This window comes from Buteo buteo, chromosome 26 (assembly GCF_964188355.1).
Source record: "Buteo buteo chromosome 26, bButBut1.hap1.1, whole genome shotgun sequence".
Lineage (NCBI taxonomy): Eukaryota > Metazoa > Chordata > Aves > Accipitriformes > Accipitridae > Buteo > Buteo buteo.
The window spans coordinates 10,339,888-10,364,370 of NC_134196.1; the positions used below are offsets into that span (position 1 = coordinate 10,339,888).

Genomic DNA, 24,483 nt, shown 5'->3' on the forward strand with positions numbered 1-24,483 from the left:
GAAAGAAATATATTTTTAACTCATCACTAAACACTGCAGCAGTATAAAGCCACATTGGGGTGTAGAACATGATTATCTGCTTACAACAGTAATCAGGTGTCCTCCATTTAATGCAGATGTTGTGCTTGTTACATAAAGCCACATATGCAGAAAGTGCATCACACTCATAATTCCAAAAATAAGTACTGTTGAGCCACATCTTCTCACAAAACTCCTGTGGTGACACCTAGGAACATATTGTAATTAAGAATTAACAAGAAGAGCTTTCTGTAATTAAAATAAATCATTAATTGCAAGAAATAATACAGCTGCAAGAGAAAAAAAATAACAAGCAGTGTCTAAAGTAAAAAATACTGATTCTGCAAAACTTAAACTTCCAGAAATTTTTATGCTCATTAGTAGGCACAGAACACAGTCCTAATGAGATTGTCACACTACTTACAAGAACTTTTGAAGTATAGCCCTGTCAGCTAAAAGTCAAAAATCTCAGCTAAACGTTGCTCCTATACCTTCCATAAATTCCTGCTGTGAATGAATTATTACTGAGTGCTCTGCTTCTGTCTCTATAGGACCCGCTGACCTATGTTACTGGGTCTAAATGCAGGTGGGGCAACCTGTCTTATTTCTGTTGGTTTTATTTGCATAAGCTTATAACAAGGTGGAAAAAGTCAGATTTTGTTTCATTCTGGCTGTTTACTGCTATGCTGCAGCCCAGCTCTCCCTGTGGTTTTAGCAAATCTTCAGTCACTCACTTCTGCCATAAAGTTCATTACACTAATGACTCTTTTACCTATCCTTGTCCAGTTCCTTCATGCCTGTGAAGCGCACAATATACTCCATCCACTCTAGCTCTGCCACCATCATGTATATGAAAGAAAATAAATTTCGTAATGGATAACCAAGGGCTTGGCAATTTTGATGCTATGATAGGTTTTGTTATAAACCAGGAAAAGATGCAATTGCATTGTATCTGAGGCTATGAGAGTTCTCCTGGAAACATATGAAGTAGGATTTCTGACTAGTCAGATTCCCTTTAATTATTTTTAAATGAGATGTGCTAAAACAATTTATGAAAAGCATCCTGCTACCCACTGGTGCTACTCTCCATTCTTGATTCCAAACTTATAACCAGTGTTCCCTCCCATTAAGCTGCTGTGGGAAATATCTATTAATCTTAAAAAAAAAAAAAACAACAAAACAACTCTTTAAACCCTTTCTTTCAGAACTCCCTCCATTTTTTTCTACTGGGGAAAGTGAGGAGAGGTCTTCGGAGTTTGAAGGAAGGGGCTCAGCTGCCTGCAATATCTTTAACAGCATTTGTCTGTGATAAAAACTGAAGAGTAACACAACGCAAACCAAGGGTGGAAACGCAGAACAGCAAGAAGTGAATCAGGAATCTGGACATATCTATCCCTGAGAAAGAAAGGGCCACGTGAGTAATTAATCCTTTTTATTTTGAACTAAATGGGAAAAATAAGTCAGACCTCAGAGATTTGGGGCTTCTTGATTTCCCGTTCCGGGAAGCAGCTGTGCTGCACTGCCCAGCTCTAGTGGTAGTCTGAATGCCACAGCTATATCCCCATTGAAAAGTACAGTGTCCAGAAACAAATGATAATGATTTCTGTAAGAAATGCTACCAAATTGTCGACGTAATAGTGCCTACATCAAAATTTGTTTAACTGGAAATTTCTTTAGTCCAATCAGTCTCAGACTGCATGAGTTGCTGTTGTATGCAGCAGAAGCATGAGGTTTTCTGTTCTAGTGACCCCTGTCAAGCATTTATTAAAAATAACTCATTTGGAATGCGTTTGTGTTGAGATGATGATCTGGTGTTTCTCCTTTGAGCTTTGCCTACTAAATGATTTAAGAAACAGCGTAATAGCACAAGGATCCATATAGATGTGTGTGTACAATGGACAACATGACAAAAGTATTAAAGCTAACGTGACAGAGGTATTAAAGCTACCTATCCAGCTGTCAACTCATGAAAATAAGCAAAACATAAAATATGTGTATATCTGTCTCTTTTCTTACTTATGTATCTTTTATTTAATTTCACCTGGAATTTATCTGATCTTTGTACTCACTTTTTTGTGACAAGGGATGAAAATGCTTCTGTTTAACAGTTCCATACAGTATGTGCAGTTATCTTCAGTACAGTTTCGTACTGGCCTCCTGGTTGTTACATCAAGTGATTTCTCAATTTCCCAACTCCTAATGAACACTTCAATTTCCTCCATATTTGTAATTATGGTCCTGTTTTGCATTTTCAGGTCGTCAGTAGGGTCTCCATTGCATACCCCTGGAGACAGAGCATCACATTCAAAGCACAAACAAACATGCAGTATTTACTTCCTTAGGGAAAAAAAAGTGCACTTGATAAGTTAAGATTAACATTGCATCAGGCTTGCCTGTGAGACTTAGTCATCTGAATTTATAAATGAAAGCAGCTATATGTCCACTGTAGTTCCAACATTCTACTTGTGGTTTTAGTTGTCAGCTCAATGGCTTAGGAAAAGAAGCAGATCATACAATACAAGTAATGATACTTTTCCCAATAATGAAATAACTTTTGAGAAAAACTGCTACCAAAATGCGCTGTTGAGTGTAGCAAATTTTCTGACATGGCACCAGATTCTGATCTCATTCTACTGAATAACAATCAGCTCCATGGGAGTAAATGTAGATGACTTTCAAATTAACTGCACGTCACTGATGATTTGACACTGAAACTTAATTGTACATTCTAAATGCAAGAAGTTATGAAAGGAATCTTTTGATGAACAAATTGCTTTCTCTAGAGAAAATATTTTTCTTACTCAATTTATTAATGCAAAACCACTGAAAAAGACACTCCACCCAAACCCCTGACATCCACTGGCTACCTGAATTCATTATTGTATGTATTCAGTTAATTCATCAATGCAAACATATACTTCCTATAAGCACATAACAAGTCATTAATGCCAAAACTGTAATCTTCATAATAGTGTTTTACATCCTGGGGACTGATCAGCCAAAGTTCCTATATCCTTTTTCCACTTTCCTTCTGCATTGCTAACCACACCTGACATCCTTGCCTTCATGCTTCCAGCCCTGAATCCCGATACTCTCCAGGGTCCCTTGTTAGAACTGGGCTAGACTGGCGTGATGGGCCGTTATTCTCTCCGACAGCATAGAGAAACACAGAAGATGGTATTTGCATGATAAGAAGCATTTGACAGTAGCACCACTTTCCAGTATTAACACTTCTGCTTCTTGCTGCTGTCCTAATGCCATCCCACAAACTGTGCTGGCGTTAGAATTTGGAGGGTCATAGTACAGAATTGCAGAATCAATACAGCTTTAAAACTGCAAAATAGCAGGTAGAACAACAGTTTACAGTCGAGGTTGGATCTGTTTGCATAGTCTTCCTCTTTCTGTCTTTTCATGGCACAAAGAGTAACTATTCTATAATCTGTCCTACATCCCAATCTTTTTCAGCGTGCATGGAGAAGATGACAGGATACTGGGAAAAGATGCAGTATGTGCCAGGGCCAGCATTTGCCTTCTCTCACTAGATCTAGGAGAAATTTCCTTTTGTTCAAGCAGAATATAGAAATTGATTTTAAACACTTTATTTTTTACATGTATATTTAAACTGTATCTGAATAGTTTTGTTTGTTTTTAAAACTAAAAACAGTTTAAAAGTTTATAAAAAGTTCATTTTCCTGTTCAATATGGAGTAGATTCTGTAAAATTACAATGCACCAGAAAATGAACATTTCTGATAGAATTAAGGGAACTCTAAAATACCTGCTTATGCTTTTCCATATAATTCATACTGGCAGTGTTATAAAAAGGCTATCAGGGAAGCCTAAACCATGCTAAATTTACTGTCATTGTAATTTAAGCCTGAGGCACCTCAGCACACTTTTGGACCCTAGATCCAACCTGAAGAGGTCTGAATTTGGATTCACTATCCTCAGGGGACTTGGACCCTGCCCAAGATATGCCTTTTATCAGTATTTGCATAGTGATAAGCTGCCACTGGTAATATCTGACAGTTATTCTTTTCTCTCATAATCACTGAAATATACTGTCACTACCTGAACTGCTTCAGCAGCCACTTCTCTATTGAAAATTTTCCCCTTTTCTTTACTTGACTTCAACAATATTCTTAAACACAGAGATAAGTACATTTTTTAAAAGTTAATTAGATACAGTGTACTGATCATTACTTGCTCTGCAAAATACTTTATTAGCAAGGAGTGCCTTGAAACTGAATTATTGAATTTTTATTGTTAATTAATAGAATTTCACAACCCCACCTCAAACAGGATCGTCAGTGTACTTAATGGGGGTCACAAGGAGAGCTACCGGGCAGCAGGTCACAAACACAAAAAGGAGTTGTAAATTTTAAATGGGAAATTATTAAATAAGAAAAAAATTGCCACCGTAGCCTCACCACAAAGTCCTTCTGTCTTCATCGATGTGTTAGAGTGTAATCCATACTGTATATCTATGATGCCTGTAACATGAGCCCACTTGATGCTAATACCAGCTGGGGTATTAATGACATACATTGCACCAGTATCCTGAATGCTCAGTCCTTCTTTTGAAAATGGTAATGATTGGATTACAGAATCCACTACTACCTAAAATAAATCAAATACATTTTAGGGAACAAAGCAGATTGCGAAGATATATCTTATGTGTCTCTACATTTTATAGCATAAGATGTTTTTTACAACCTCTGCCAGATACAATAACAGTCACAGTGCTTAAATCACAGAGCTTCCCATCAGTGCCATTTCCTATAACTGCAAATGAAGTAGGCACGAGAAAAAATAATGATATGGAAATCTTTTCTAATTAAGGAAGGAATAAATCTTATTTATCACATACCGCATGATAAAACAAAACAAAACCAAACCTCATCCCAATTATTCAAAGTTCTGTGTTCTGTCCTGTTATTGACTAGCAGGAAAGGCAGCTTAAGTATTTATCAGGTCTTGGAACATTTCCATTCGGTTCTAGGTTTTCTGGAAATATGAAGTATAAATGCTTTTGCAGCTACTTTGAAATCTCAAAAGAACTTTGAAGTGTCATTTTGGGTAAATGACATACAAGTGAAGCATAGTATCAGAAATGTATATTTTTTGCTTCTAGCATATCATGAATTAGCTGAACTGCAAAAGTAATCCTAATCCTGTAGTACATTCATTGTAAGCCTGATCTATTGCATTCTACAATAGAATAGCTCCCCAGCTGTCTTTTAAGTGTACATATGCTAGATACTGGTGATATATACTTACTTTTCTTGCTAAACGATTGATAAGTAATTTATATGTGCGTGTTGTTACATTTAATTTCTTAAAACAGAGCCCTGAAGTGCTTGCAGGGGGAACCTTGAAAGAAAAGGGACAAACAAGTTTAGTTACTATTGTTTTTTCTAATTCTGTACCAGTGCTATAGGGAATTTTTTCAATATGTGTAATATTAATGCATTTTATAATTAGTAAAAGGAAAAAGTACTCACTAGTTTTCTTATTGAATTTGCACTCTGGAAAACATTAAAAATAGATTAGAAGTGCAATGATAATCATCAGCATTCTTATTTGGCAAAAATAAGTTGACTGTTTGTGTTTGAAGTTCTACAATCAATCAGCTTCATAATTGAACTAATCTAATATATTCCTTATAAATATGAAAAATATACATTTCCCAGCATATCCCCTCATCAGGAGCTTGTTTATCCACAAACCAAAGATGGAAATACAAGCCAGTAGTTCAAGGGCTGCATAAATTTGGACTATGGACAATGCAAAGGAAATGTATGTACAGACTCGAAGGATGAGACTGACCTGACCTAAACTGGCAGTCTGAAAATAAAGCGGCTGGATCCCCTCTGTAGGCAAGGCAGAGAGTTAGACAACTGCAAAGAACAACTCATGACACTAATCTCAAACTCATAAATACCTTCCCAAAATAACTACAAAAGATTTTTGTGGCTATTCAAAATATTTTAGTGTTTTGACCATATTGTAAATTATAAATTCAAGGCCTCAAGATTTGTGAGTGGAGAGCCTGAAAGGAGACATGCAGGTTCAGAAGGTATGTCATCCCTTATAATTTAAAAGGAGCCTACATTTGAATTTCCTTATAACATAATACAACGATTACTATTTAACCTGAGATAACATTCTTCTTTTATCTAGACAGAATGATTAAGCATGCTCCTCAAAAATTAAATAACTTGCCATTTTTCAATGGGCATGGCTTTTATCCGAAAGTTTTAGGTGATACATTTTTGCAGAATTTCATACCTATAACACACAAATTCAAGAAACTATTACAATTATTGCCGAAATGCAAGAATCTTACCTGATTAGCAGGACATTTTTCAATATGAGCAACAATAGTTTCTCCTGGTAACTTGACTAAAATGTAGGAAGCCATATTACAGAGGGCTATGTTGTTTCCATCAAACGTAATAACACTCAGTTCAGACAGTACAGAACATTGACCTAAAAAAGAACTGTCATTTAATGAGGTTACCACAAAACTGAATACAGGGTATTTCTAAAAACTGTCAGTTTTAGCAATATTTGCTTTCGTACGTACATTCATGTATATATTGATGACCTTGTTCTGCAGACAGCATACTGAGCCATAAGCAGAAGCAAGTATCTTACGTTACTCAATGGAAATACTTTACCCTACTGCTATGTGCACAGGGAAGGGGAGAAAGTTTAAATTAGTGAAAATTTTCACTTAAGTCAATGTTTTACAGGCAAGGTCAATGAATCTGTATGTTGTGAGATAAAATATATGCATTAAAAAAATACATAATTTTGAGATACTGGTAACAAGAGACTGATCCGTCCTATCTTGAGACAAATATTTAAAAGTGCGATATTGATTTCCATAATGCTACAAGGTTTTTGATATGACTTCTCTTTGGCCTTTTTGTTCCCTTGACAGACAGTCATCTGCCAGTTTCTGCACTTTCTAAGTATGAGTAAAAACTGCAGTTAGAGCTAACTGAAATCTGGGGGTTCTGTCTTTCAGAAAATGCCAGTATTTAATTTGTTTTCTTCACAAAATGTTGAAATCTCAACATTTCTACTGATAGAAATTCTGAAAAGTCTCAGCTGGAAAATATTGATGTTCATGTTGCAGATTTCATTTCAATGCTTTCATTGAAAACAAAATATTTTTACTCTCTTGAATGTTAATTCAAAGATACCAAAATATTCAGTATATTTCATTCTGGTTTGCTGATGAACAGCTCTTTTAAATTCATTCCAGTATTCAACCTCACATTGCTACTGTAATAAACCCTTAATTTATTACTTGAAATTTACAGATCAAGGCTCTATGTTGTATTTAAAAATAAAACAGTGACTTACAGGGACATTCCCATTCTGGGCAACAACTATCAGCGTTAACTTGAACTGGCATTCCTCGAAAACCACAGTCTGGCTTCTGCACATCCTTAGGGCAGTTCCTTGAAAGGTTGTATAACATCCAACCCGCATTAAGACATACATATTGGCTACATTTGTCAACAGGTTCAAGGTATCTTGGCTGTCACATAAGGAAAAAAACAACCAGAATCAACTTTACATTCATTGCCCTTATGAAGTCCAAGCGATCCCTTGTTCATCACCCTGCTCTGAGACAGAATCAATGTATCTACATGACCCCTCATCAGTTATTTTGGGATTAATTGCTTTTATGTGGTTGTAACAGGTGACAGTGGTGCACGTCCATTCACCCACACCCTTCTTGTTCCATCTAGCTTTGGTGGAATACTCTGTGTAAAGCATTATGCATTGAGGCTACATGTTATGTTCAGTAATAATCTGAAGCATTTTAAGAAATACAGAATCACGCATTCCCATCATTTTAAACTCTATGACAAAGAAACAAATGGAAAAAAGAAAAAACAGAGTGAGATTATGCAGAAACCTCAGAATTCCATGGATTATGGCTTTTTCTGCACATCAGACATGTATTTTGCTATCTAGAATCAGCACATAGTTTTAAAAGCCTTTTTTTTCTAGAGTAATACATCCAAGTTGCAGAATATACCAGGGCAGTGTAAGACCAGCAATACAACAATCCTCTAAGAATAGTTGTGTATTTTAAAACTTACAAATAAAAACAAAAATAGGAGATATTTAAAATCTCTGGTATTACATCCATAACATAACAGAAGGGACTGAAAAGCAATATATATTTTAACACACAGGGGCAAGTAAAACTGAACATACCACACATTCGAAAGATGTAGACATCAGCGTATGCATCATTGTACCAAAGGAAGCCTTGTCAGCTATAGCTGTTATTGTTCCTGTGCTTGCCAGAGAAGTCTGTGTTTCCACAGGCTCTGAAGAGGAAGGCAGAGCTATTCCACCACTAGAATGAGATAAATCTGTTATAGTTCTGGTCTGCAGCTCTGTGGGCTCTGTTAAACTGAAATAAGGTTTAATGGTTTTCTGTGTTGAGATTTTAGACCAATCTGATGTTGTTACGTCCGGGACTCCAGAAAGAAAGAGATTTTTTTCTGAGGTTGTATTTCTTGAAAAAGGTGAACCCTGAACTGCAGATACTGTCAAATAAGGCACGGAAAATTTCTCAGTTGTGGTTGACTTTGTCTTGGTAACATTTCTTTGCTCATGTGAAGTCTGACCACTTTCTAAAATAGCCACAGTTCTTTCAAATGAGGTTGCATATTTAACTTCCGAAGCTGTAAATGAGGTACTCTTCATCTGTGATAATGGACTTGTAGTACCAGTTTTCATGATCATCATTTGTGGAGTTTCTGTAGTGCTCTGTGAAGTTTGAGATGCTGCAGACGTAAATAAAGATTCGTGTGACACATGCATGAGTGTTTCTGTGGTGGTAGGAACTGAAGCTGAAGCCACATAAAACTCCAAATCGGCAACAAAAGAATCAGTGGTTTTTGTAGTAATCCTAGAGGCTACGGTAGTGCCAGAAGCAACTAATAAACTGGCTGAAGAGCTAGGTGGTATTTTTGCAAAAATATAAGGTGCTTTTAAGGATGTAGCATTCACTGTTGTGTTCGTGATCATTGGTGTAGTGGATTGAGTGATGATTCCAGCTGATATGGCTGATATTGTTCCATCTTCTTCTGAAGAACTTACTGAAGAACTCTGTTTTCCTAAAGAAACAGTAGAGATACGAGTGGTCTTAGGAGGAGGTGAAGACATAGGGACCCTACTGGGCTGGTTTTCTAAAGTGGCTTCAGGAATTGTAGGCATTAGTAAGGAGGGCATTCTAATGGATGTTTTTCGCACCGCTGAAAGGCTGGTAGAAGGGCTTATGTTTAAAGTGAATGTAGAGAAATCTACAGAAGAATTTGCAAAGTCTATAACTGGACTTTCTGAGGTTCCCTGTGTATCTAGAGATGAAACTGGTGTTTGGGTAGCAGTTATATTTTGTGTTAACGATGATGCCCTACTGACTATGGTAACCAATGAAGAACTTGTAGGAAGAGATGTCACATAAGATGGTACTGATGTTGATAACAAGATTGTAAAGAAAGATGATGACCTTGTAAGAGAAGGATCTTTAGGAATGAAAGTGCCTGAACTTTGTGCTACAGGGTCAGTTTTCAATTCTGTACGTGAACTGCTTGGGTAATCTGTAATTTCTGAAGTGGTTATTAATGTAGCATTTGGAGGTAATACCAGTGTCCTAAGAGGGAAGACTGTAGAACTAATGGATTTCCTTGGCTTTTTAGAAATGGATGACACTGAAAAGGAATCAGTGTCCATTATGTATTTATTTTCTGTTGAGGCTTTACTTGCTATAGACATATCAGAGATTGTTGGATTGACTAGAAGAGTGGAAGCAGTGGAAGGAATTTTATAAAGACTTTTGGAAGTAACAGTGACATCTGCCATAGCTTTGGGCTTCAGGGAGGTAATCAGAGAATGCACTGGTACATATAGTGTGTGTGTTACAGAAGGGCTTGAAGAAGTGTTTATAGGGATTTGAGAAGCAGCTTGAGGTGAAGATACAGTTGTTACAGGCAGAGCAGCAGAAATACTGCCTTTTATTAATGGAGATGTCTGCTTGGGAACAGTCACTGAAATTTCCACTGAAGATAAAAATGGCTTTGGAGAAAAACTAGCTAAAGAACTTGCATTTAAAGATATCGGAGAAGTTTTAGACAAGGGTTTTGCTGTTTCAAAATATGAAGCTGTGATTAATTGAGGAAAACTTGTCTCAAAGCTAGCAAATCTAGTGGTCATAGGAATTTGAGGAGCAGTTAAAGTCAGTGCAGAAATGGGTGCTGGGTGAACTGCAGTTTGACCAGTGCCAGACCTAGTTCTAACAGAAAAAGTAGATATAGGAGAAGTAGACGTGCTTAGTGTCAACCGTGAACCTAGAAGAAATACAGGTCTTGTGAAGGTTGCTCTGCCAGCCGGGAAAGCAGACAAAGACACTTTGGAGGATACTGTTGCTCCCTTAGAATGACTTACTGGAGGACTCCTACTCTTCCCAATCCCTGCAGGCAGCTCAGAAGTGACAAAAGATGGCTTGAAGGTTAAAGCTTTTAATGCTGAGGTAGGGGGAACCGTTCCTAGCTGAGTGATTGATGTTTCAAGTGGAAAGGGAACTACCAGTAGGGAAGTGGGTGTTAACAACGCAGAACGTGTTGGAATAGGACTTGCACTGAGCAGGACTGTTGGAGTTGCTATTGTAATGGGTAAAGTTATAGATGCAGTAGAACTGACAGTACGTGATGTGACTGCTGAGGCTTGAAGAGCAGTTGGAAAATCTGTTGAAGAGATGAGTTTGGAAAGGACAGTAGGGCTGGCTGTGCTGTGAAGTACATCAGAAGGCTCCACTGTACTTGGTAATGAAAATGTTGAATAGGTGGCTGCATTAGATGCTTCCAGTGAGTGAAAGTCTGTAAGGGACTGTGCCGACATATTCATTCCCATTAAAGTGGTGTTTGCCTTCATGGTTATTTTGGCTGTCACACCGGTGTGAGTTGACTCAGTCCCTGAAGTAACAAATAAAGGTGGTGTCTGAGGAAATCTCTCTGTGGTAGCACCCGTGTGAGAGATTAACAGTGAAGGTTTTATTCCAATTGCTGATTCCGTAGGTGTCACAGGTATGCCTAAAAGGAAAAATGCATGTTTCACTGTCTTTTAGGAATTATTGGTAAAGCAAAATAGCAACATCTATCTCTACCCAAGTTCCACTTAAATATTAGCAAATCAGAGCATCATTTTGCTGAGAAGATAACTTGCCAGTGATTCCAGGTTGCCTGATGACTTTGAGGAACTCAGCTGACTCAAGAAGTTTTCTAATTTTCTTTGCAAATAGAGTAGCTAGGTTTTTTTTATTAGTGAAAACCTTGATTTTGCAGAGCAGTTTTGAAGCAACAAGGGAATTCCATGGAAAATTCAGTAAATCCAAAATAGTAAAATATTTTGAATAAATATATTATAGAATATGTTATCTTCTTTTATATCTTTGGAAGGTAGTATACTATATGAGATAACTTTTTACTAGCAAATATCAAACATAACGTATTTAAGTCAAAACTTGTGAAATAAAATAAGAGATACTATTAAAATGTAATTTATGTTAAAAGAATACCGTATCCCCCAAATAAGCAAATAATGTGGTAACTTCACACGCCAGAAGTTATGTAATTGATGCACTGGATTTGTTAGTGGTGGCTCATCAACTGAAAAGTCCAAACTTTTCACCACAGCAGTATTTCTTCCTTTTGGGATCTTTTGCTTACATACATATGATATACTAGCAGTATATAATCAAATATAGTTGTGATGAGTATAACACCATCATAAAAAGTTAAATTTAATACACTATTAGAGAAATGAAAGAATTCAACTTTAGCTATGGCTTATTTGGAAGTAGGAGATGTATTTTGGATGACTGGGAATGGAGTCTATGTCCCAGAGAGACATTCTTCTTCTGGTAAAACATTTAATAAAAAACAACAATGTACATTTGATTAAAACCTTTCCTGGGTTCTCTAGAGTGATTTATAAGGTTAGAATATAATAAAATATACTTACAGTCTTCCGGATAAACACATTTAAGTGTGACCTCATCAAGGATCATGTTTTTGGGACAGTATGGCAAGCATCCTTCAACCCTTTAAAATATTGTATAGTTAATTCTAAAGCCACAGTAGAAATATAGATTAACTTTAAATTATTTCACTTTGGCAATATGAAACATTTGAATGTATTCCTCATCAGTATTCTGAGAACTTTCCAGTGTAATGGTGAACACAGCATTTTGAGGTCAATAAGACATGGAACAGCACAGTACTGTTTCTAAATTGTTAATAATCAATTCTTTGCATAGGCTGATGAACATGATGGCTTTGGACCATTCTTCTTCCACAACCAGGTGGAAGTTCAGATCCCTAAGCAGAAAGGTTTCCCACAGGACAAAGAACTTCATTACAAGACCACTGTTTTACCCAGATATGTTCATTTGAGACATTAAAATATTTAAATAGATTCTATAGAAAGTCTCATTCTTGTGCACTTTCAGAGTAGGAAAGTGCAGACAAGTCCATATATCCCCTTACCTTTTAATTTTGATTATTAAATTAACAACCAGTGTGCCCATGTGAAAAAAAGATAAGAATACCAACAGAGAAAACCAGCAATATTAGCAATATTCCTAATCATAAACTGCACATGTCTAGGGAGATAGTCTGCAATTCAAAATATAATTTCTTTCCCACCAGATTTAATGCCTTGAGTTTTTAGACATTTTTCTTTTTAGTTTGCTTAAAAAACTGTGGTTCCATAGGTGCCAGGGAAGATCCATGGAGACAGGAAATCTTTTTACTAAGGAACAATATAACACCAGCAGTGTGAAATCCCTTGCATCAAGCCCTTGAGCATCTCTTACTATAAAGTTCCTTCCTCTTACAGGAGAGGGCGTAGTCCACCCTTAAATTCCTCCAGGTTTTGGTCTCTGTCACATAAACACCAGAAAGAAGTAGTCATTTACAGCATCATGGGATGCTAGTTTAGGATGTGAATATAAAACCATAGAAGGGAACAACCTTCATTTAATTTAATAGGTTTCTACCTAACCACTACCAGAAGCTAATTCCCTGAGCTAAATAAAACCCCTCTCATTCTTGTGTTGAAAGATCACATGTAAACAGGAATATATACTGTGGGAAATGAGAGGCTTGTTACAAATGCTTTCACGTGACTTGTGAGAGCTGTATACAAGACTGATGCTGAAATCTAGATAAGTAAAAATGAATGGATATTGCAGCTCCAGTAATTTTCAGAAAGCCTATGGTACAAAAACCACAATACAGTAGCAATACTGAGCTTAATTTGACTTACGGAGGAAGAAATTTACATGCTATTCCTTCAGGATCACTACATGTTTTAACACAAGGATTAGCACAAGATTCATATCGCCATTCACACAGCCGTCTATAAGGCACTGACGCACCAAGTTCTGAGAAAGAAGGAAAAGGTTTTATTTATTGATTGTGTAATCAATAAACTATAAATTTATAGTCTTTTCTCTAATGTACATCAGGATTTTCAGAAAAACTGAAAATCAAGTAAAGAAATTCTTGGGAACTTTCAAATAGGTGAGATTTAGTTCATTTTCAATTTCAAGTATTTTAAATTCAATCAAGCCAAAAGACACCGAAGCTTTAAAGATACAAACAGGTACTTGCTTTCACAACATATTCCGTTTAAAAACCTTAAAAATTAATTAACCATTGTGAAAGTACTGTTGGTTGCAGAAGCAATACAGTTACACATTCATTTAAAAGAATAGATATCTATAGCTCACTAGCAAGACATTAACACACATCTTTTTGTGACATGCCACGTTCACTTTGAAAGAGTAAAACAATGAAAATGTAGTCCAAAGATAAGTGATCATCACATCTGCAAAAATTAGAAAATAGTTACGTTTAGAGGTGGGGTGGAAGAAAAGAATAGTAATTAAAAATAGGATAGAAAATATTTGTTACTATTGCTGATGAAAGTGCTCTAAAGGCAAGGAGAGGAAACCATACTTATCCCTGGGCATTATGCAAAATTTACCTTCAATATTAAAGGTACTCAAACGTTTGAATTCTTCTGAATCATCATACTTTGCCACTTTAACACTGGATGAGGTGAGAATGATGAAAAAGCCTTTTTTACTGTGCAGTTCAAAGGCGCTGAGCCCTGGAGTCCAGAGGCCCTGGTGATGGAAGAAGGTGGCTCGTCTCCTAAAGGAGGCACTTGCCTGCCATTGTTCCAACCCAACAGTTTCATTGTCGTGTACATACAGAAAGTAGTTTGGTCTTTCAGCCGATTCAAGGGAAACGAGAGAGAGCACTGCCACAGAAGAAAAAAAAACCAACAATAGCAAGATTTTCCACAGAAAACAACTTAAAAGTGAGATTAAAATCTATATATCGGCTGTTAAGTGGCTCCTTTTAAACAACTACTTTTCACAAAAAAATATTTTGGTTTCATGTAACAAAAAAATAAGGTTAGAAATGCAGGGTCTAAAGGAGACTTCAAATGATCACATAATCCAGAGCCACCAGAGAGCTAATTGGTTAGATCAAAACTACATTCGGCCTACTGCTGCCAGTCTTTGAAATGATTCATAAGCAGTCTCAAATTGGGAATTGCTCACATTGGGAGTTTTTCTCAAAATCAGACAAATGCCCGACAGTTCATCTGTACCAAAATTTCATTACTAAATAACATCACGCAAATATTGTAAGAACATGCTTGACTTCACCTTGAGGTCAGGCTTTCTTTACATACAGTCATATCCAGCAGTACAGTCAGAAAACCTGTGGCCAAATAAAACACTCATCCCTCTATTTGCTCTACCCATGCCAGAAATGAAAAGTGAAGAAAATTCTCAAAAATTTAAGAACTTAGAAGAAGACTAACTTCATATTTGGTTTTCAACTTGAATAAAATCTTGAACTGTCTTTAATCTAGATGAATACTATCTCATTCCTCACAGATACAAAGACTACCTGTGTACTGCACAGCTATAATGAATGTTTTACTTCCACTTTACATTGGTTGGAATTAATGCTTCTGTTTTATGTACTTTCTCATTTCAAAATCATATCTAAAAACCTAATTTCTCCACTGCAAAATTGTCAACTGTTTGTGGGTATAGTTTCAAATTTTACTGTGACAACAGCCCTTCTCTATGTTGAATTTTGAGGGTTTGGGATTTTTTTCAATTAAATTCTGTGAGAAAGCAATGACAAAATCTGTATTGACTTAATTGACACAAACCCAATACATGTGAAGAAAGGAAAATATATACAGAAGGAAAAATATTTAAACATACTTATTTTCGATTGTGTAGTTTGGATCAGTCTCTCATAAGTGAAAAATAGAGCTTAGGAATAGCTGATCACCTAAAAAACTTCCTTCTACTTTGTATGGAGATGCTGCTCACTAACAATGCAGGAGACAGACTGGTTTTTCTAAGTTGCACATTTTATAATCCACTGAAAGTCACAAAAAAGAAGAAAAGATAAAGTAGAAGTGATTTGACTGGAGACAAAAATATCCTGCATTCACCTTCAGTGTTGACACTTGCTAGATACAGGTGCAAAATTTTCCAGTTTCCAGTTATACAAACTAATTATTTTTTTCACAGAGGAATTCTATTCACTTGTATTTTGCAATATTTCTAAAACAATCTTTGAAAAGTCAGCTTTAAAGCTGGCAGCAAGTTTTTCCAATATTTAAAAAAAAAAAAATTTAAAAAAAAAAATTTTAAAAAATCAGTATTCTGCCTCAGTTTTGAAATTGGCTGCTTCATCCAATAACTAAAAATATCTAGACTATTCTAGGAGATTTAGAAGATGCAGCAAAAATAATTTGTGCAGTTTGAAAAATATGTATTGCCTTTAGCAAAACTGTTGAAAAAACTTACATAAATCTTTATCTTTGAAAAGACCTGGAGTTATCATGAAACTGAAGAATACATTTCCATGTGCTCCGGTTCTGGGCAGGGGAAATATTCTTCTACTGGATACATTAGCTCCTATAATTGTGTCATTCTCTCCATAGCTTGCCAAAATATAGGGTCCTTCACCAAGACCTAAGGGAAGAAAAATCAAATAGAAAAAGAAAAATCTTCCTTGCATAACATACAAAATTTAAATCTTAGCTGACATAATATATTACCTTAAATATTTCACCATACCTGGAATCAAATAAGTTTGGAACTACAGCTTAATGCCTCAAGGTATTATGCTGGTATAGGTCTGTATCTATTGGTTCAATGTACTCTCTTATTCTTTGCTTTCTGCTCACAATAGAACATATACAAAGTGAGCACAAAAAAGTGTGGGTACTTATCCTCACAAAATGACCTGTACAAGAAAGCAATCTGGGCTGCTTTTTAGTCTTTTACATGTCCTTCTTTCTATACTTTGAAAGAGCAACAGAGCAACTTTAATATTATTCCCCAAACAGACACTGAAGCTACTCTAAGATCTACAATGCAATTCTCCCCCAAACCCCCAGATTCCAAATTATAAGGCTGTAATTCAACTTTTGGCAGCAGTATTGCTTAAGCAGTTGTCTAGTTCATCCTTGCCCACAAACTACTTGCTTCTTCCCCCCTACTGCCCCATTTATTATGCCATCCTAAATGCTTCAGCAGTGAAGTGGTCCAGCTAAAAAACAACCAACCAATTTTTCCAGTCTTGTTCACCACATCGTCATTCAAAAGTTCATGCCAATATAACAGTGACAACAGCTTCAGCTGGTACCACTGCCAAAATGGTGCTGATCTAACTGTGCCCCACAGTAAACCCCTGGAGTTTCTGCTGGACTGGAAAGGCTCATGGGGATACATCCAGATACAACAGCATCCGTCCTTGTCACTATATCCCACTGAAAGAACCAAGAGCAGCATACTTCTAAAACCTCACCTTAGGAGTACTAAACAAAACGTGTAAGTTTTGTGAAAGCTTTTAATCCTTTCAGTGAAAAGACTGAACCCCTTCCTAGCCTAAGACAGCTCCTTTCAGATATAACTTCCCAGAGGGAAGGAATTCTCATAATAATGAGATTTAGCTCAGCTAGAAGTTATACACCATTTTCTGAAGAAAACTGCATGAAAATAATTTCTGTTTTTATATGGAAACAATATTGTAGCTCATATGCACATGAAGCCCACAAGCTTGCTACAAAATGGCCGCTTTTAAAGAAGTGGTGAGACAATTTATCTTAAAAAGACTCTTTGCTCTAAATCACTGAATGTTTGTCCCTACATGTTAACAGACATTTTGCCTATGACTTGAGCAAAAGCAGGAGTGAGCTGTAATTGATAAAGTTTCCATAAAGATTCAGCAGTTTGACATCATGTAGAACAAAAAAGAATGAGAGGAGGAGCCATCCTAGTCCCAAAAGCTGTTTTGCTGGCACTTGGTGGTGGAAACGTGCATTTTAACCCTGGTAGGCAGCTAAACACCACACAGCTGCTCTCTCACTCTCCCCCCAAGAGAACTGGAGGGGAAGAACTGAAAAAACTCATGGGTTGAGATAAAGACAGTTTAATAAGTTTAAAAAAAGAAAAGAAAAAGAAGAAAAAAAAAAGAAAAAGAAACAAAGGAAAACAAAACCAAGAAAAGTGATGCAAAAAACCCCAATTGCTCACCACCAGCAGACTGATGCCCAGCTGGACCTTGAGCAATGGCAGCCCCAGCAAACTTCCCCCTGTTTTTTATTGCCGAGCATGACATCCTATGGTCTGGAATGTCCCTTGGGTCAGTTGAGGTCAGCTGTCCTGGCTGTGTCCCCTCCTGACTCCTTGTGCCCCCCCAGCCTGCTTGCTGGTGGGACAGCGTGAGAACCAGGAACGGTCTTGACGCTGCGTAAGCAGTAGCTAAAACACAGGTGTGTTATCAACACTGTCTTCATCACAAAACCAAAATATATCACCATACTAACTATATGAAGAAAATTAACTCTACCCGAGCCAAAACCTGGACACCTTACTACTTCTTAAATAAGACAAAATTCCCTATTGCAAAGAAATTATGGAAAGTCAGCTATACCAAACAAGATCTACATGCTGCTACTGTACTGGGCCAGACTCTTTGGAGGAGAAAAAAAATCATCTACTATATGATGTTCATATAGGATGCAAGTTGGTAAAAAAGATGTATCAAAAGTCACATTTATATCATTGCTTTTAGTCAAGTTTCTCTTCCTTTTCAGTATCTTGCTCCCCACAAAGTACATGCACAGGATCCAAATATAAGAAAGGATGCCACAAGAATTAAATTTGTTAAATGAATACCACTCTCATTCTAAGGAACTGTTCTTTACAGTGCAATACTTGTGAGACTTGTGCATAAAATCCTGTAACCTATCAATTTCAAAATATAATAGGTCCCAGTTCTGAAATTTACAGCGCAAGCACAAACTAACATCCTTCTAGAGCTTCTCCCTGACTGCCAAGATATGCTGCATGGTGCATTAAACCACCCCCACATTGAATATGATGAGGTTATTAATTGAGACATTAGGGATTACCAAGATCATTCAACACAGCTGGGCCGCTGACCTTCACCCATTAAAAATAGAAGCAATGTTAAAACTACATGCACCAAGTCAAAGAAAAAGCCTATCAATTAATTCAATTGAGTTTCTAATTGAACCAGAGCAATCTTTTATATGTCAATGAAAGAAGGAAAAATAAAACAAAGCAAGCCACTTCAGAATGAAAACCTAGAAGATAATTGCATAGTGTGACAAATGTTCATAAAATTTATGAGTCTTTTTTTTTCCCAAAGTCATACCAAATTAATTATTATTCTGATTAATCTGAACTCAGTATTATCAGAGATACATTATATCTACACCATTCATTTTTGGAGAAAAGGATATGAATTTCCATATGCCAAAGCCAATTAGTTCAGTGATATTGCATGGAAAAACAGTATTTTAGATATCCATAGCAGAACAGGAGGGAAGAAAAAGTCAGTATAGTGACATAATGATATTAAATAGACAAGGAATATGTCGCAAAACGACATACAATACTCCAGACTGCTCGTACAAGTCACCTCTCCTTTCTAAAGGATTTGAAGGTCCAGTGAGCTCGAGGGATTGTGACTATGCAATCCTACCCTAGGGAACGGGGAGAACGGAAAAGAGATAACCTCCAACACTGCTGCAGCTGGCAGAGATTCTTCTCAGCTCAAGCTACAAAGGGGTTTATTTGCAGGGTGCACTGTATCGTGTTTCATCTGAGATGCCAGATGTGTTGTTTTGCTTTCAACTACAATGTTTGTTTCCATGCCACCGCTGTCCCTGGACATAGAGCAGAAAGGCCCATGGGGACTTGCTTTGCTGACTTGCTGAGCTCATTAAACTCACTTACCCATATCAGGGGGAAAAAAAAAAAAAAATCATTCTAACCTGTGAAAGAGAGAAATTACCAAACTATATTTTCTTCCAGGGTTAGTCTGAGTGAACTGATAGAAGAAAAGTGTCTCTGTGGTATTTGTTTTTAAAAGAGAAACAAAATAATTGAGTGGGGGAGAGATCAGTATCTCAAAATAGCATCATACAGAAAGAAAGATGATAGAATGGTACCTCGAAGATGCCTTCTGTATTCTAGAGTTGTTGATGTGGGGAATTATCTGCAACTAAATGCTTTATAAAAATGGATTCCATTTTGGAACCAGGGAGTACAGATTTGTTTCTAGCACATAGCTAGCTGGTACGCTAGAAAACATGAAGAGTAAGTGTATTCAGCAAGGTATATGAATATGAGGTTGAATCAAAGACAGTAATATTAAGTACTACATACCTTGATTGTAATATTCACAGTCATAAGCTAAAAGAAAAAGAAAACAAGCACATTATTATTACAAAGTAACAACAGAATCTATGCATATCTGCATCCTAAAAATGTAAAATTCACTTCCATCAGAAGAAGTTCCATTTCCCATAATGTATTTCAGTCAGTGACTTTATTTCCTTAGGCTTTTACTCAGTGACATACAGCTGTACTTAAACAAATGTGCCAGGGCAGCAGACCTGAAGCATAAATTATTCTACAGCCAAGAACCCTTCTCGCTGTCAATGAAAAGTAGAATGGACTGAATCTCTTTGCAGCCCTACACAGAACACTGGACGTACCCCAGCTCTGGTATACCGGTGTCTTTCCAACAGTTTCCACACTGGCACACCCTAAGCACAGCCAGTCCTCTTCAGTAAAATAGCAAATTTGGGTGTATAAGACTACCAGCTGACACACAGACAGCATGAAAAACGTGAAGAAGTACATCCATTATCCACCTGCTTCTGTCATATTTGTATTACTAGGCAGCAAAAGGCCAAAGATGCCTCAAAGACGACCTGCAGTGCAAGGCCAGCCCAGGTACATACCACAGAGCGACGGAGTTCGCCAGTGAATTGCTGCTCCTTGCTGGCAGCACTTGTGGGCATAAGCTGCAATACTGGTACACAAGCACTCACAGTCCCCACCAAGATTGCAGTTGCACGTATCTGTGTGACAATTTTTGACAAAAGAAGTCACATCAATCTGAGGGGAAAAAAAAAAAAAAAGAAAAGAGGGCTGGTGATTTAGTTGCATGAGCTGTACAAATTCCTGTTGCACCACTTTCAGCAGGAGTGCTACCTCTGGATTGACTGAAAGAATTTAACACAAAAATAAGGTATTTTCTAAGGTTTGGGTACATTCCTATACAAAAAGTACACTTCGAATGGACAGCTTGTACCTACATCACAGGCCAAGAGAAAATTTCAGTCAGTGACTATTAATAAGTATGGCTGTCCACACACTTGCTGTTCATCGATTTTGGCCAGTGTATTGAAGCTGGCAGTTCTGTTTTTATAAGGCAAATACTGCCATCTATAGTCATCTTGTCAGTTTTGCATGGACAAGAACAAAGTCAGAGCTGCAGCTCTGATTATCAAGTAATTAAAGTAATAATTTGTAGAGGGGGTTCTGGTCAGGGAAAGAAAGCTTGAGCATGCTGGTAACATTTTGCAGGAAAATATTTCTGCACTTATCAAGATTTTAATATACTTTGCCTACAAACCTTTATTAAATCAGAAACCCACCTGATTTGGTGCAATGTGGGTTTTAATTATGTTTTTTGTAAAGTTGAGCAACATTTCCAAAACAATGTTCTTACTCAACACACGGAATGTTTAAAGCAATGCTTTTCTTTGGTTTAGGCTCTGGTCTAGCTCAGTTGTAAAGCACTCAAATGGCACATGTCAGATTACAGAAATACTGTCACGGTAATAAAGCAGCACTTATCTAACATGGAGACAGCTTCTCAGCTGGCAGTTGCTAGAAGCTGGCAGGGATACGAAGACTGTTTTTCTGCCTTCAGTGGAGAGAGATGCCATTTTGCTTTCATTCTTTTTCTTATTTTGAAAACGGGGAAACCACTGGGGCAGGGGCACGAGCATTAGCTGCCTTAAAAATGGCTGTAGTATCTTTGCAGGAACCACCAGACAGCAGATTAGCTCCAAAGAGCTCAACCTGTCTCTCATGTCTGCAGGACAGCATCTCCCCATAGGTCAGCAACATCCTGCTGTTGTGGCAAACAACAGCCTCATGTCAAAGCTCGTGCTGAGTTCAGGAGTTATGAGGAAGACTTTTTTTTTGTGAGTGCTGAGGCTCCTCAGCCCCCGCTGAGTTTAGCGCTTAGCTGGGCAACTGCAATCCATCAGTCACTGACAGCCAGAGATGCAAGATTTTGTCTCCCCGAAAATGGGGTTTTCCAGCCTCAGCTGAACTCTGCGGCCGCCTGTCCCACGGGCAGGCGCTCGCCTCCGCGCACAGCAGGATCCTCCACCACCTGCACGGCAGAAGCGACCGTAACAGCGCTGTGCTCCAAGCACGTCCTCAAACCCCCACCTACGCTTTCTGTTCCTTCCGTGCCCCCAGTGCCAGTCTCTGCTTGGGCTTTTTCCCATGGCACCCAGTTCCCCAGCCATGCAGCCTGCAGCCAGCTGCAGATATCCTTGATAGGAGGTCACTTTACATCTCATTTGTAAGAGCTGTATTTTCACACGCTGATGAATAGGTTGCAAAACCACCTGAAAGATGTTTGCTCTACAGGCTGTCCCATACAAGATAGACATGTGCGTGTGAAAATACTTGATTACTAATTAAATAACATGTTTTGCACCTGACATGCATTTTTTAACATAAGTATGCTAAATTTTGGCATAATGTTTGCAAATTTTAGTCACAGCAGGGATAAGATATAGAAAATTAATGTTCGAGAGAAAACATCTTTCTTTGTGAGTTATAATAATACAGGTCCTTGAAAACACTCAAAAGTTCCATTTTTATTTATTACTTTCCACTTTGAAAACACACTCATCACTATGTTCTCAGGCACAAGCTCAAAAAATTCTTTACATAGTAACTAAAGTCAACATTAATAAATCTCTCGGGTTAAGCTACTGCAACCTCCTCCTCAGGCAAATTCCTAACCATGTTGATATCAAACTTCAGTCCTGAAAGTCAGGAGGTTCATCTGGGACATCTAATGATCTCATTTAGTATTAATAGTCATAAAGAAAATAAGGGACTGAGACGAAATGTTGTAGTGGCTCTTGCTTGCCCAGGTGTAAAGAAGCACCTTCGATAATTAAATACCTTTCGGGGGCTAAAATCAGAAATAGGGAAAAATGTATAAAGCATGTCTTGCATTGATAAAGGGTGGACTAAAATAGAATAAAAAATTCCCACATAAGTTATTGTTGTCCCCATCTTGTCTAGACTGAACTTAAGGACGTTCTTGTAACTCAAGTCCCAGGCTCAGCAAGGTATTGGAAAACAAGGACACCAAACCTCACAGTTTTGATAAAAAGCAGGTGATAAGCTGTCAGCCATTTAAAAGTACTGATAGCTCTGAAGCTGAAAACTCATTCTCTCATATTTCTTTCTATATTGAGCAGGACAGTTAACAAAAGAAAACCATTTGAGATAAGCTGTAGGCACATTACACAAATGCTTATTTTAGAATCCTGCAATATATACAAAAGCCTTAAAAATTTTGTTACTTATATAAATAAAAGCTATAAATAAAACCTAAAGAGAACAGAACTTTGATTATCCAGTTTATTAACTCATGGCTCCCAGTTATCACTATTATGTTTAGGCTCCAGCCTTGACAGGAACAAGGAGCTCTGCACAAACATAGCCCACCCACACAGAGATACTTGCAGGGCTCTACTCTCTATCCTCCACAGCACTCAGACTGAGGGGAATGGCAAGAAGAAATTAATTACTGGAATTTCAATATTTTCCTACATGAGAGCACATCTTGGATATTTAATAAACTTACCACATTGCGACAAGGTGCAAAAACATCACTGTATAAAATTGAGCATTCCTTTTTGGCATAAGGGAACTTGCTCTGATGTACCTCACATGGTCTTAGTGTTTCATTTGGGCTCTTGCACTTAAAAACAAGCAAAAACACCACAAACATTTTATACGAAGGTGTGTTTACCATGGACTCAGGTACACTAGAGTATCATGTAATTCAATACCTGCATACTCAGAAAACAAAAATAAAGTTTAAATGCTATCTTCTTCATCTGCTCCTTTCCCTGATTTGTTGTTATAATTGAAAACATTTGCACAAAAAAGAATCTTTGTGTTTTGTTCTGAAGTACTAAAATGTTCCTGCTGTCTGCTCAGCGCATAAAGACAAGATGTTTTCTTTGTGACACATTTTAATCATTACCAGAGCAACCAACTGTAACATCACAAACAAATACATGGTCCAAATCCATCCCTGGTGGTTTTGCACTGACTTTAAATGGAGTCACACTACAGATGGCTTTAGCCCTGTAAGTTCAAATAAAGAAGGAGCGGTAGGAAGAGAGCAACCCATAAAAAAAAATAGAGTCAAAGATCATCGTGATAACTCAGAAATGGCTGAGATACAACTCCCTCTCTTAAAGTCTCTCTTCAAGAAGAAAAACAAATGAACAGAAAAATGTAACAAAACGACACTTAGCTCAGAAAACATGAGTTCATCCAAACCCATACTCTCTTGGTGCAGCAGGGAAGCTCAGGAGGGGGTAACGATGGATCCGTAGGCAGTATTGGGGTGTGCCAACGCAGCCTCAGCTGCAAGGCATCACCCACCTATGCTGCCCTCCTGCGTGGATGCTCAGATGCCACTGTGGGGGGACATGCTGCCATTCCCAGGAGGGAGAAACCCTGGAAGCATCCCACGCTTCCCGGTGCCAATGCAAGCATGTTTGCCAGTAGCAGAGTTGGGTTCTAGGCCCCCAGCTATCAAATACTTCTTTACAGTATTTAGATTTTGCAGAAGACATGGCCAGGATACATGTCTACGAAGGCTAAAGGTCCTTTCTGAAAGAAAACCCTAACGCCTACTGCAGAGCAGATGAAGTGTCAAGTCTG

The 24,483-nt window shown here is 37.5% G+C and overlaps 1 protein-coding gene across 1 annotated transcript in view; it reads right to left on the reverse strand.

Annotated features, from left to right (window-relative positions):
* OTOGL (otogelin like) overlaps window positions 1-24,483 on the reverse strand; it is a 97,497-nt gene that overhangs the window by 18,737 nt on the left and 54,277 nt on the right. Inside the window, exons 29-43 of the mRNA XM_075057983.1 lie at window positions 23,390-23,506; window positions 20,442-20,598; window positions 19,861-19,887; window positions 15,964-16,131; window positions 14,103-14,381; window positions 13,380-13,497; window positions 12,075-12,154; window positions 8,262-11,143; window positions 7,395-7,572; window positions 6,367-6,509; window positions 5,522-5,545; window positions 5,298-5,390; window positions 4,448-4,637; window positions 2,088-2,302; window positions 85-226 (exon numbers count right to left, since the gene is read on the reverse strand). Of these exons, the coding sequence (XP_074914084.1) occupies window positions 85-226; window positions 2,088-2,302; window positions 4,448-4,637; window positions 5,298-5,390; window positions 5,522-5,545; window positions 6,367-6,509; window positions 7,395-7,572; window positions 8,262-11,143; window positions 12,075-12,154; window positions 13,380-13,497; window positions 14,103-14,381; window positions 15,964-16,131; window positions 19,861-19,887; window positions 20,442-20,598; window positions 23,390-23,506 (4,813 nt within the window). The remainder of the gene's footprint in view (window positions 1-84; window positions 227-2,087; window positions 2,303-4,447; window positions 4,638-5,297; window positions 5,391-5,521; window positions 5,546-6,366; window positions 6,510-7,394; window positions 7,573-8,261; window positions 11,144-12,074; window positions 12,155-13,379; window positions 13,498-14,102; window positions 14,382-15,963; window positions 16,132-19,860; window positions 19,888-20,441; window positions 20,599-23,389; window positions 23,507-24,483) is intronic.